Source organism: Hakea prostrata, chromosome 7, assembly GCF_041222555.1.
Source record: "Hakea prostrata isolate BN-2017 chromosome 7, UWA_Hpros_2, whole genome shotgun sequence".
NCBI classification, from domain to species: domain Eukaryota; kingdom Viridiplantae; phylum Streptophyta; class Magnoliopsida; order Proteales; family Proteaceae; genus Hakea; species Hakea prostrata.
In genome coordinates this window covers 21,363,110-21,375,409 of record NC_142606.1, presented here as the reverse complement: position 1 = coordinate 21,375,409, position 12,300 = coordinate 21,363,110, and the positions used below count along the sequence as shown (strand labels likewise).

The following is a 12,300-nucleotide window of genomic DNA, read 5'->3' as shown; positions in this document are numbered from 1 at the left end:
TGAACTTAAAGACAAGAGTCAATCATGTCATTTTGTGACTGGGGCTTTAGAGCATCTTTAATTTGAGTTACATCAATGGCATTGCTTTCTTCCAATTTTGTGAAGAAATTGATTTTGACTTCAATAAAATTTGGAATATGTCGCTATTTGTTTAGACCTCATATCCCCTATCTCAATCTTATCCATACACAAGAATTGACCTGAAAAACCCTTAAAGGGAAAAAACAACGGGCAAGAGAGAAACTTCCACATACATGAGGGAAGATTTTGGGATGAATTATATGTGGAGGGAGGGGCATACTTTTATAACCTCTCTCCATCCTACCTTTTCCCACATTTACTCGAACTGGGATTAAAACTCTCAACAAATTCCCACATCTTCTACTAAAAGTGGGACTAAGACTATACAACAACCTCTGTGTCTACTGGGTCAGAATTAATTTCATTTGATATGGGTTCATTAGTAAAAGCTTTACTCTTAATGGGAGAGTATATATAGCTTTACATCGCACAATGGATGGAAGTTCAGTCTAAAAATTTATAAAAGTTAAGCGTTAGATCGAAATCCACCTGATATGTGGTATGAAGCTATCCTTCTTGGTGAAGGAGAAAATGGAAACCTAAAGGGGTTGGCTGAGTTGATAAAAATCAATACCCTATAAATAAGAAGTCGTGCGTTCAAATCTCCTGAGGGTCGGGAATCCAACTATGTGGTTTTGATTAAAAGAGAATGGTCATCTTTTGATTGACAGGGAGTGGGGTTTCAACTTTTCCAAAACTTCATACTAATTAGCAGTTGTCACTGAAAGATATAGTTTCTCCAATTTCAAAATTTAAGGTTTCTATCATGTGAAATTTTGAATGTGTCCCAAAATAATGTACCTACTAGCATATGCATAATTCTATATAAGACTAATTTTTATTGTTTTTATTTTAAACAAGTTTATAAATCATTTCATATGAAATTATTTGTCTATGTACTTTTCTTGTTTTCCTTTTTAAGGGAGTATTTATTTTTATTTTTTTTATCCTCGCATGAATGCATGATTAAAAAAGAGATTATTTATATTATTAACAATAAAAAACATGCTAGTGATATTTTTTTACCAGTTTTTCCTTAAACAAGTTTATAAATCATTTCTATGTACTTTTCTTGTTTTCCCTGTAATGGTGTATTTTTTTTTTTATCGTCGCATGAATGCATGATTAAAAAAGAAATAATAAAAAACATGCTAGTCATGTTTTTATCATTTTTTTTCTTTAAATAAAAAAAGGGTATGCTTTAATGCTTTCCACAATAATGGATTCGCATGCCTCTTTCTTCATGGATATCTTCTCAATCTTGTACTCAAATTCATTAGAATCTAAAAGATTCATTTGTCGCCTTTCGAGAATCATTCAAGTTGAACTTGTTGACAAGACAATAAGTCTGAGAACGCTAGTATCGAATCTAATAATAGGAAGTAACGGATTTCAGATTCACTCGCAGCTAGGGAGGATATATTCAATCGAATCATTCAAGATTATAAACTTCACGAATAATAATTCAATGTTGTGGGGATGTACTAGGTTTTTATCTAAATGTCTCTACTATTTTTATCCATTCTCCTTTATGAATGTAATAGTTTTAAATTTTAATGTCGTTTTACTCCCAAAAAAATTTCTTATATATATATATATATATATATATATATATATATATATATATATATACATATTTAACATGAAATTTGCATTTATGTGCCTGTGAAGATGCGGTTGTACTTTTTTGTCCACTTTCGCTAAAAAGCATTTTCAGAGTTTGGTCTGTTCACATCCCACTTTAGAATATTTAGTATTAATATTTAAACCCTCAAGCATCAAAATACACTTTGATGAATTCGTTTGTTCATTTCAACTTCATGCATATTTGAAAAGATTTTCTTTCTTCTTTTTTTTTATAAAAAAAAGCAGAAAAAAGAAGAAGAAATATTTGATTACAATTGTATTAGAATTTAGAAATCAATTTTCATAATTGAAAAATAAGAAAACATTAATGGTCATCTATAGTTGGGAATTTTGAAAAGACAAACAATAATTGCCACTATAATTGAACATGTAAGGATGATCCAAGTTTTTTTTTTTTTTTTTCAAAACGAGAAAAGACATAATAAATAAATAAAATATGCAATGAACTATATACAAGGGCTTCATATAATCATATGCATCCCTAGCTAAGAACCGTGGAAACTCTCAAAGAATGATATTTTGAAGAACAAAAGTTTTACCTTAAAGATTTTGTTTTTTGAAAATGCATAAAATGATATTTGTAAAGTAACAAACCTAGAAAAATACAAGAGGAAAAGGAAGGAAAACTACATTAGAAATCTAAAGAACGTTGCAAAACATACACATTTGAGCCAAGATAATCACAATATCTTTATTCAGCCACTAAATATCCTTAATCGTATTGCAAAACCAATAATACTCGCAATCAAAGAAAAAGCTGCCTATAATGCAAGAAGAAATTTTACTTTTTGCTTGTATGGCTCAAAAGTGTTTTTGTTTTTTTTTTCGTTCCAGAATTCAAGCTTCAAACAATTTAAATGGTTGAGGTTAAAATTATTTTCTACTTTTATGTTAAAAGAGAAGATATAAATATTTTTTTTGGAGGTTGGAAAATATATATCTCATTTAAGTACCTCATTTAATTTTTTTCCAATGAGGTGGTCCAATGGTGGAAGAGCTGCCATTTTCCTACGAGTCTGTTGTCCAACTCTGAGCGAGGGAAACCATTATAAATAAAGCCCAGATGATATGAAGGTGATTCATATCATCTGCTCTGTATCTCTCTTTCTCTCTCTCTCTCTCTCTCAACTCTTGTGCAGGTTCTTGTTGTGGGTTTCCTGTTCTGGGTGCTGCTACTTCTTGCAATCGAAGCTGTAACATTTCCCATGGCTCTTTCATCGTTTTCCTTCGCTGGTCATTTGCTTCGAGAAGTAGCTAGAGATCCCTCAAGACCATGTTCCAGCTCTTATCATCAGTTTTGTGGAGCTGATCTGCTGAAACAATATCAGAACAGGCTTACCCAGGTTTGCAATCTGTTCTTCTATGTCGTGACAGTAACTTTAATGCTAGCCAATCTACCCACTATGTTGAACGGAGAACGTACGTGAGGGAAGTCTGAATTGGGTTTTGTCTCTTTCGTTTAATTTTGGGAGTTTCCTCTGATGTCAACTCATCAAGTGTATCACGGGTGGCTTAGATAATTGAGTTCTCAGTGACTTCTTTATTACAGTTGCTGATAGAAATGTACGGTTTTTGTATGATCTGATGCAGAACAAGAAGAGGTTGCATAGTGGCGTCTGTGCATCACTATCAGAAAATATGGAGTATCATTCAGAGAGACCACCAACTCCTCTTCTGGACAATATCGATTATCCAATTGACATGAAAAATCTCTCAGCTGAGGAACTCAAACAACTGGCTGATGAGCTACGTTCCAATGTCATCTTCAATGTGGCTGCTACCGGAGGTCACCTGGGTTCAAGCCTTGGAGTTGTTGAGCTCACTGTGGCTCTGCATTATGTCTTCAATGCTCCACAGGATAAGATACTGTGGGATGTGGGTCACCAGGTATCACTCAAGTCTCTTCTTCTCTACCCCATTCCACTCTGCTTTTGATTGTGTTCTGAGATCTCTCGATTACACAGACATATCCACATAAAACCCTGACGGGGAGGAAAGGAAAGATGCATACAATTCGTCAGACGAATGGGTTATCAGGATTCACTAAACGCTCCGAGAGCGAATATGATTGCTTCGGTGCTGGTCACAGTTCAACTACTATCTCTGCTGCTTTGGGTAACAATCTATCCTAGTATAACCCAATGCCTTTGTAAGAACCTTCTCAAGTATGGAAGATTCAGATGGCATTTTAGATGACTTCTAATGGGTTATAGTTTTGATCAAATAGGGATGGCTGTTGCAAGGGATCTGAAGGGGAGGAAGAACCATGTTGTTGCTGTTATAGGGGATGGTGCCATGACAGCAGGCCAGGCTTATGAAGCCATGAATAATGCTGGGTATCTGGACTCAGACATGATTGTGATCCTCAACGACAACAAACAGGTTTCCCTACCAACTGCTACTCTCGATGGCCCAGCACCACCAGTAGGAGCTTTGAGCAGTACACTCAGTAGGTTGCAGTCCAGCAGGCGCTTCAGACAACTGAGGGAAGCTGCCAAGGTACTGACTTCAAGCAAATCAGATAAAAACAACCAATGGTTTGTTCTTGAAACACCAAACTTATAGGTGATTTTCTTGCAAAACTATGGTTGTTGCAGGGAGTTACAAAAAGGATTGGTGGGTCAGTACATGAACTAGCAGCAAAAGTTGATGAATATAGCCGGGGGATGATCAGTGGATCAGGTTCAACACTCTTTGAGGAACTTGGTCTCTATTATATTGGTCCTGTTGATGGTCATAACATAGAAGATCTTGTTTCCATTCTCGGAGAAGTTAAAGAAACCCGACGAACAGGTCCTGTAATCATTCATGTTGTGACAGAGAAAGGGCGAGGGTATCCATACGCAGAGAGAGCCACGGATAAGTACCATGGTAAACTTTGTTTGATTCATGAGCTTACCCATTTGGTTTTACAGGATTAGGGGAAAAAGATAAATATCAAAGATCAATTAACTGGTTGTCTTTTGCAGGTGTTACCAAGTTTGATCCAGCTACTGGAAGGCAATCCAAAGCTATTGTGCCTACTAAATCTTACACCAGTTATTTTGCGGAGGCTTTGATTGCAGAAGCAGAGGAGGACAAAAACATTGTTGCCATTCATGCTGCAATGGGAGGAGGGACAGGCCTGAATCAATTCCAAAGCCACTTCCCAATGAGATGCTTCGATGTTGGCATTGCAGAACAGCATGCTGTCACTTTTGCAGCAGGCCTTGCTTGTGAAGGCCTTAAACCTTTCTGTGCCATCTATTCATCCTTCTTGCAGAGGGCATATGATCAGGTAAATCCAATGCTTTATTTCCTACTCATTTTTTTGGTTTTTGATTCTCAGAGTAATGTTTATCAGTATACATGGCTAGTCTGAGAGTATTTCCCATACTGCAGGTCATCCATGATGTGGACTTGCAGAAATTGCCAGTCAGGTTTGCAATAGACCGAGCAGGATTGGTTGGGGCCGACGGGCCAACACATTCGGGGACATTCGATGTAACTTATATGGCATGCCTTCCAAACATGGTTGTGATGGCTCCTTCAGATGAGACAGAGCTTTTCCATATGGTTGCAACTGCTGCTGCCATAGATGATCGACCCAGTTGCTTCCGTTATCCAAGAGGAAATGGAATTGGTGTTGAGTTGCCACTAGATAACAAGGGTACCCCTCTGGAGGTAATCTATAACCTTTCAATCCTCCATAACTTCTTTCCCCATTTGAAAGTGTCTCAAAAGCACCCTGATATAAACATCAACTACTGGTTTATCTTCCTAACAGGTTGGCAAAGGCCGTATTTTGATTGAAGGTGAGAGAGTGGCACTTTTGGGGTATGGAACTGCAGTTCAAAGCTGTTTAGCTGCAGCAGCTTTGGTGGAACGTCATGGCTTACGGTTGACAGTGGCAGATGCCCGCTTCTGCAAGCCACTTGATCATGCCCTTATCCGTAACCTTGCTAAAACCCATGAGATTCTGATCACAGTGGAAGAAGGATCAATTGGAGGGTTTGGCTCTCATGTTTCCCATTTCTTATCCCTGAATGGATTTCTTGATGGAGCAATAAAAGTAAGAATCTCAGATTCTTCATGATTTAGAATTTAATTGTTAAGAACTCTCAGATAAGTCTTTCTGTAAATAGCTAGTGATATGGATTTTTGTTTGTGCAGTGGAGACCGCTGCTTCTTCCAGATAGGTATATTGAGCATGGATCACCATCTGATCAGATGGCCGAAGCTGGCCTCACTCCATCAGATATTGCTGCTACTGTGTTCAACGAACTGGGATTCACCAGAGAGGCCCTGGAGTTCATGGTATTGAGAAGTTAAAAAAAAAGGGAATCATAGTGTATGATTGTTGCTATAGCAATAAAGAAACTTTAGCCGAATTCCAAGCTTTTCGTGATTTAAAAGCTCAAGAAAGAAGCTGAAAACCAGAGAGGAAAATGGTGGAAACCAATCAAGTTTTAACTATCTCTGAATACCATTCAATGGAGACCAACAATTATCATACTTTTAAAACAAGTAGACTTTAAGGAACAACATTCTACATCCAACCAAAAAGATGCTTAGAAAAGTTAAAAACAAATTACATCATTCTAGTATGAGCCGATCAGTTTTTACAGGGCAGATAACCATGGCTCCTCAATGCACTTCTCTTTTTTTGGATGGTGAATCTTAGTCAAGGGTAAGGAAAGCCTTCAGTCAATGGTTTATTGACAATAAATGAAAATATTTCTATGAACATAAATATCCTGACGAACTTGTACACTAGAACCTTTGGATTGACTATCCTAAGAAAATGTATGTAGGAGCAGAGCATGCATGTTGGCAGAAGAGCAACCTACATAAATTCTCCAAGAAAAATGTAATCATTATCAAGAAGAAGCAGCAGCCATGGACTCAATTAGGAGCTGGTATCCTTCTGGAACCGTTGCCTGTCGCTGTACACATTCAGCCAATGCAGGAACATCGGAATTAATGTCTAGAAACCTGGACAGTAAAAGCAACAGATGAAAATCTGAAATACGCTTGACAAATGGGAAGCTCTTTGCCCGATCAAGGTGATTCTTCAGGGCCCTCATTGTTACTGGGGTACTCCTGTTCTCAGTTGGGAAGGTTGATGAGAGTGGGCCCTGCATTAGCATGAAAATTCAAATCAGGAACACAGAACACAGTATCATACACAACTAATGCAAATCCAATTTATATCTTTTCTATTCATGAAAGAAAATAGTGAATCTTAGAGGCTCATTTCTTAATGTTTTCACACACATTTAATGCAATTCAAATACCTAAAAGTGCATAAAAGGCTAGAGGGGCCATCTCTAGAATTCTGGTTCAAGAAAAAAGAGAAACTTGCCACACTCCCAGAAGAAGGATAAATCTTCAGAGCTAATTAAGAACCAAGAAGTTTCGTCAAAACATTCCCAATATCTTTTAACTTAGTTAATTAATGATTTTGGAGTTATACGTGCATGTGCAATACGCCAACGGCTGCCTTTGTCTCTGCCCTGCCCCGCCCCAATAAAAAAAAGAAAGAGCAAAAACCAGTGCTCAAAATGTCGGTGATATATCGCCATGTTGGTGACTGGCGACAAGACTCCACCCCTGACACGACTTCAACAAAAAGTTGACGATTTATCGCTGATAAAAAAATCAGTGATATATCATCACTGTTCGAGTTTTCAGCAATTTTCGGCAATTTTTGCCATTTTTCAGCGATTTCTCAGCAATTTTACAAAGAAACTCCAAGGCTCAAAGTGACGTAGGACCTCTACAGGCTCCAAGGGCGCTCCCCCCACACCCTGTCAGAGCGGGACCCCCGTGTCCATCAACAATAGAATGTGAAGCATGAGCCATACTCAACATTATTGTGTAATGAATTGTAGACTTTAGTACTACTCTTCACTAGTTGTGTATTTGTGTTCTCCTTGCATATGTTTACATTGGTTTATATAAGTTTTCCAGACTTCCAATTTCACCCGCATACAACCGGGCATGTGCCAATCAAGAACATTAGTTTATGTGATGTTTTAGGTCCAAAATAATGCTTCCAAGATGTTTATTAGTCTCAAATTAGGCTACATAAAAAAAAATTCAGGCCAAAATGATCCCAAATACCCCCCCCCCAAAACTAGGAGTCAATTTTCACTGATACCCCTCCCAAAGTCGCCCGAAATGTCATGACATATCGCCATGTCGGTAGTGTTGACAGCCACTGACATGGCGACAAGTCATGACAAGAAAAAGGTTGGCGGGGGCTTGGAATTAACCAACAACTGACACCTCAATGCTTCAAGTCGAATATGATCAACAGGAAAGAAATTGTCAGACAATTGATGTCAAAAGTGACTTGCCTACATTAAGTGCTTGTGCATAAAAATGACCTCAGCCAAGAAAGTTATCCGTCTTATGGAAGTGCAGTGTAAAACAATCCAGTTCGGATAGAGCTTTGAATTACAGTTTGGACACAATGCTTCAAACCTCAATCACAGATTCACAATGCCATAAGATGTTAAAAATAAGGGAAAGTTGCAGCGAATCCAAGGTTCGATAACCCTAAAATGGAAAAGTATGGGTCTGCAACATGATGTATGGCTCAATTTAAGAGCAGTAGCAATTTTGTAATTTCTGTGGTACCCTTGGGCTAATTGAACCCTGGGAAAGGAAGGACTAAAGCGAATGGAAAAATGACAACTATGGTCAGAAAAATAGGGAGTGGAGTTAAGCTGAAACAAAATCCAGAATCAAAGGAATATTTTATTGTAATATCAGGTATAGGGTTTAATAGTAAGTATGATAGAATCTCATCTTCTTCTATCCCTCAAAATTGAGGAGCAAACGAAATCAAGTGTGGTGGAACTCTCTCTCATATGGACTCCCAACTGGTATGAATTTTAGGGAGGAGTTGTTTGACATGGCCAAGCCAAATATCCCAGAAAATACAATTTTGATAGGATTGGAATCGTGCTACAGACAGTTGCAGGAAGGAACCCAGGAAAAGAGCACAAATTAGATTCTAAACTTATAAGAAATTAATTTCGGATATCTCATAAGTCATAACAGATCAACACTTACGAAGCGAGAATCTTATATCCCCAAATCAGAAAGGAATCTAACAGCAAGGAAGAAGTTGCAGTAATAAATGGATGAAGAAAATGGGACTGAGAAAAAAATTCTGCCAAACACAAAATTAAAAGAATGTAGAGAGAAGAGGAAAAAGAACAGAGGAAATAATAAGAGGAACAACAAGAAGTACACCTGCAGGAAAGCTCAGGTTTGCAGGAGGAGAGGGACAAGAGGATAGACCCAGATAAGAGGTAGGCCCACTCAAATGTTTATTCAATCATCCATTCTCAAACTTAAGTAACAAGAGAAGTGTTTAAAAACTCACAACAGTTGTAAGCCTATCTTAAAATTAAAAGACAATAACGTTCAAGCTAACCCCTAGATCATAAGTAAACCCAAAAATTCTTCAAGTCTACTTTGCAAAATCATAGTTGTGTGCTATTTACAACTGTATTACCATGAATGAAATAAAAATTACATACAATGCCCAATTAATCGAACGCGTAGCTGCATCAAATATACTGTCTTAATGCATAAATCCACATGACGTTTTACTATGGACAGAAATGAGTTAATAAGTAAGATTTAGCATGTGAGAGGAACATACAGAGTAACCATTCAGCTGGTCAGAATACGTGGCAGTATGGTAAACTCCAAAGGTCATCCCAGACCCCTGCTTCTCATGTCTACATTAAGGGAATGGCAAAAACAAGTAGCACAACCACATGTTGAGTTTTCAATCCATATTTCATCAACTTTAACTTATCAACTTTAACTTTTCTGAACAGATAAGTTAAACATCTTGATTACTTAATTCCTATTCTGGCAGGCATCAACTGACTAAAGAGATGAAGTCTTTCGCCAGTTAACTTTTATAGCATATATTAAAATTATTGATGATTGGGTAGTTTTTATTCTTTGACACACCATTAATATGATAATGTTTTGAGTCACGCAACCAAGTTTTCTAGTTTTTCCAAATCTAGCTTGTGAGGCAATGTTTTCCAAGGGAACTCATCATGCAATCACCATAATCAACCTCGTTGATTAATAAATTTCTTACCCTACAAATTCAAGAGACAGAACAATAGCCTGACATTAATTTCACATGATTCGTGTGCCAATCCTTGACACCCCCCCCCCAAGGACAAGAAATAAAGGCATAGCATATGTGTCTATCATTTTAGTTCCCAGGAAGATGCCATAAGCATCAGATTCGGAATCTGAAAATGATGACACAATCAGAGGTGCGACTTGGATGGATTAGAGAGGGAACCAACAAATGCAGTCTGTTATCGTAGGTGAACAAAACAGAAGTACATAAAGGAATAGACATCACACACCAAGAATATCAGACGCATCATTTACTTCAGCATTTACAAGTAACAATGACAACATCATCAATGTGGAAAAAGTTTCACAAATAGCCAAGCATAATACAAAAGGGCATAACTTGTGTAATGGTGGCTACATAGTTCAAGTCGTTCTACAAAATACAATTAATCAGGCAATGAGTATTCTGCTCCCCAACAAAACACCCGTAACACCCCCACGACCCCTTTTTTATTATTTTTTAATTTCTTTTCTGTTTTTTTGTTAGTTATAGGGCTCAGCTGAAAATTGGTCCAACTACATAGTTACTTATCCTGGGTTTTCCTCTGGTATCTACTGAAGATGGTTTTCTCTGCATTACGTCAACCAACAATTAATACATAGACATTGTTGTCTATCTATATTTTCTACGTCAGACCCACAAAAGGGGCAGAAGTTTCATAAGAATTCTGAAGATTAATACTTAACATGGAGTTGGCTGTAGAACAAAGAATACTTGAACTTGTTTAGTTTTTAACTTGATGCGTATCTCTCATTGATCATCAAGTAGAGCAAAAGATTGCATGGAAAAAAGGAACCAAATAAGCAATTGAAACATACCTGGTGATCCATTATCTTAACCACCACCAAGAAGTAATCATTGTCGACTTCCTTGGTATCTTTTAAACCGATAACCACATTTTTCTTCATCAGAGATAGCTTTGGGTCTGCATCCGCTGCAATTTCTGTCTCGAACCAACCTTCCTTAAACAATCTCACACAAATATCACTCATCTGAAAAGCTTCAAAGTGAACATCTGCACTACCATCCTCGCTGACTTCCAATTTAACCATCGCCGTGACCCACTCCTTGAGGTCACTCTGGCCATGAAGTTCAGCAGCCTGGAGAATTTCCGAATTGGACAACGTATAGTCATTCTTATTCTGCCCGACCGTCTGCGTAAATATAAAACCAACCTTCCTCATCCCCAACCCCAATGCAATTGCCTCCACAAGATTTTCCTCCTCAGGGTTCCTCAACAGGATTAAATGCTCTTCCGTACCCTGCTGTGGAGGCTCGTATATGAAATTCACCTGAACCTTGCCGTCCTCTGACACCGTTCCATACATGAAACCACCGCGCTTTACAGCAAAGGCTAGCGTCTCATTCACGTAATGCTGGAACGCATTGGCTGTATCTCGATCAAATGACACCGATTCACAGTGCGGATTCTCCTGACGACTAACCCTCATCTGCTTAGCAATGAGATCGTCCATGGTCATCCTCCTTCCGAACGATCCAGCGGGGTTGACTGGTGGTCCAGCGACTGTTCTTTCACCTTCATAAGCCAGATAAATAACCGAACCATGGGAAATTCCCAATGAATAGACGAGAGTATGGGGATTCGACATGTCCGTAAAACGAAGCATGTCGTCTAGGGTTTTGGCAAGAAGCAAGTTCTGATTTATGGAAAGGATTTGATTCAACATAGGTACTCTCAACTGATTCTCGATTAGGGCTTTGAGCTCGGCTACTGTGGTGTGAGGGCTATTAACTGTCACTCGCTCTAAGCCGTCTCTGCTACGAACTCTGATCACCATCATCTTTGCCAAACTTTGTTGTAGAAACCACTAAATCTAGAGAAGCCAGGGAAGACAGGGAGAGAATGCAGTTGTATAACCGTCTGAGCTGATCAGTTTTACTGATTTAGCAACAAGTAGCGAAGATCAAAGGAAGTAAAGACGGAACAGCAAAATCCCAACTTTTAACTATCTTTGTATCCAACTTCAACAGAAGAAATAAATAAGCTTAATTGTGGGAGAATTCGAGAAGGAATAGGAGATGCCAGACGATTTTCGACTTTCGACTTTCTCTAACCATAGAGACAAAAGGTGTCAGGAGTTTGAGTTTTAGTTTGAGTTTGAGTTTGAATCGATCTATCTAATCTCTCGATGAGTATTAGTATCAATGAATTATACGGGAATCACCACGTGTAATATTTACTAGACGGAAATATTATATATGTCATCACGTATTATTATCAAAATTAATTCGGCATTATCCGTTTAGTATGATATTTATCATTTGGTAAAGTGGGTTATTGATTGACATTCGTACGGCCAGGGAGTGACTATGATCAACCTGATGAGTTTACATACTCCAAATCATACTATATTAATACTAATACTAATATTAATATTGATACT

General features: G+C 37.9%; 2 protein-coding genes across 2 annotated transcripts; one reads left to right on the top strand and one right to left on the bottom strand.

Annotated features, from left to right (window-relative positions):
- Positions 1 to 2,832: 2,832 nt before the first annotated feature.
- LOC149010499 (1-deoxy-D-xylulose-5-phosphate synthase 1, chloroplastic-like) lies at positions 2,833 to 6,248 on the top strand. Its single transcript, XM_089161809.1, has 9 exons — positions 2,833 to 3,071; positions 3,319 to 3,615; positions 3,693 to 3,843; positions 3,956 to 4,227; positions 4,326 to 4,599; positions 4,698 to 5,005; positions 5,110 to 5,391; positions 5,495 to 5,779; positions 5,881 to 6,248. Exons 1-9 carry the CDS (start codon positions 2,934 to 2,936, stop codon positions 6,037 to 6,039), a joined length of 2,166 nt encoding a protein of 721 aa, XP_089017935.1. The 5' UTR covers positions 2,833 to 2,933; the 3' UTR covers positions 6,040 to 6,248.
- Positions 6,249 to 6,324: 76 nt separating this feature from the next.
- Positions 6,325 to 12,001, bottom strand: LOC149010498 (NPL4-like protein B). The gene is made up of 2 exons (XM_089161810.1): positions 10,714 to 12,001; positions 6,325 to 6,845 (listed from the first exon to the last, which is right to left on the bottom strand). The coding sequence occupies exons 1-2, from the start codon at positions 11,695 to 11,697 to the stop codon at positions 6,588 to 6,590; spliced, it is 1,242 nt and encodes a 413-aa protein (XP_089017936.1). The 5' UTR covers positions 11,698 to 12,001; the 3' UTR covers positions 6,325 to 6,587.
- Between the last annotated feature and the right edge of the window lie 299 nt (positions 12,002 to 12,300).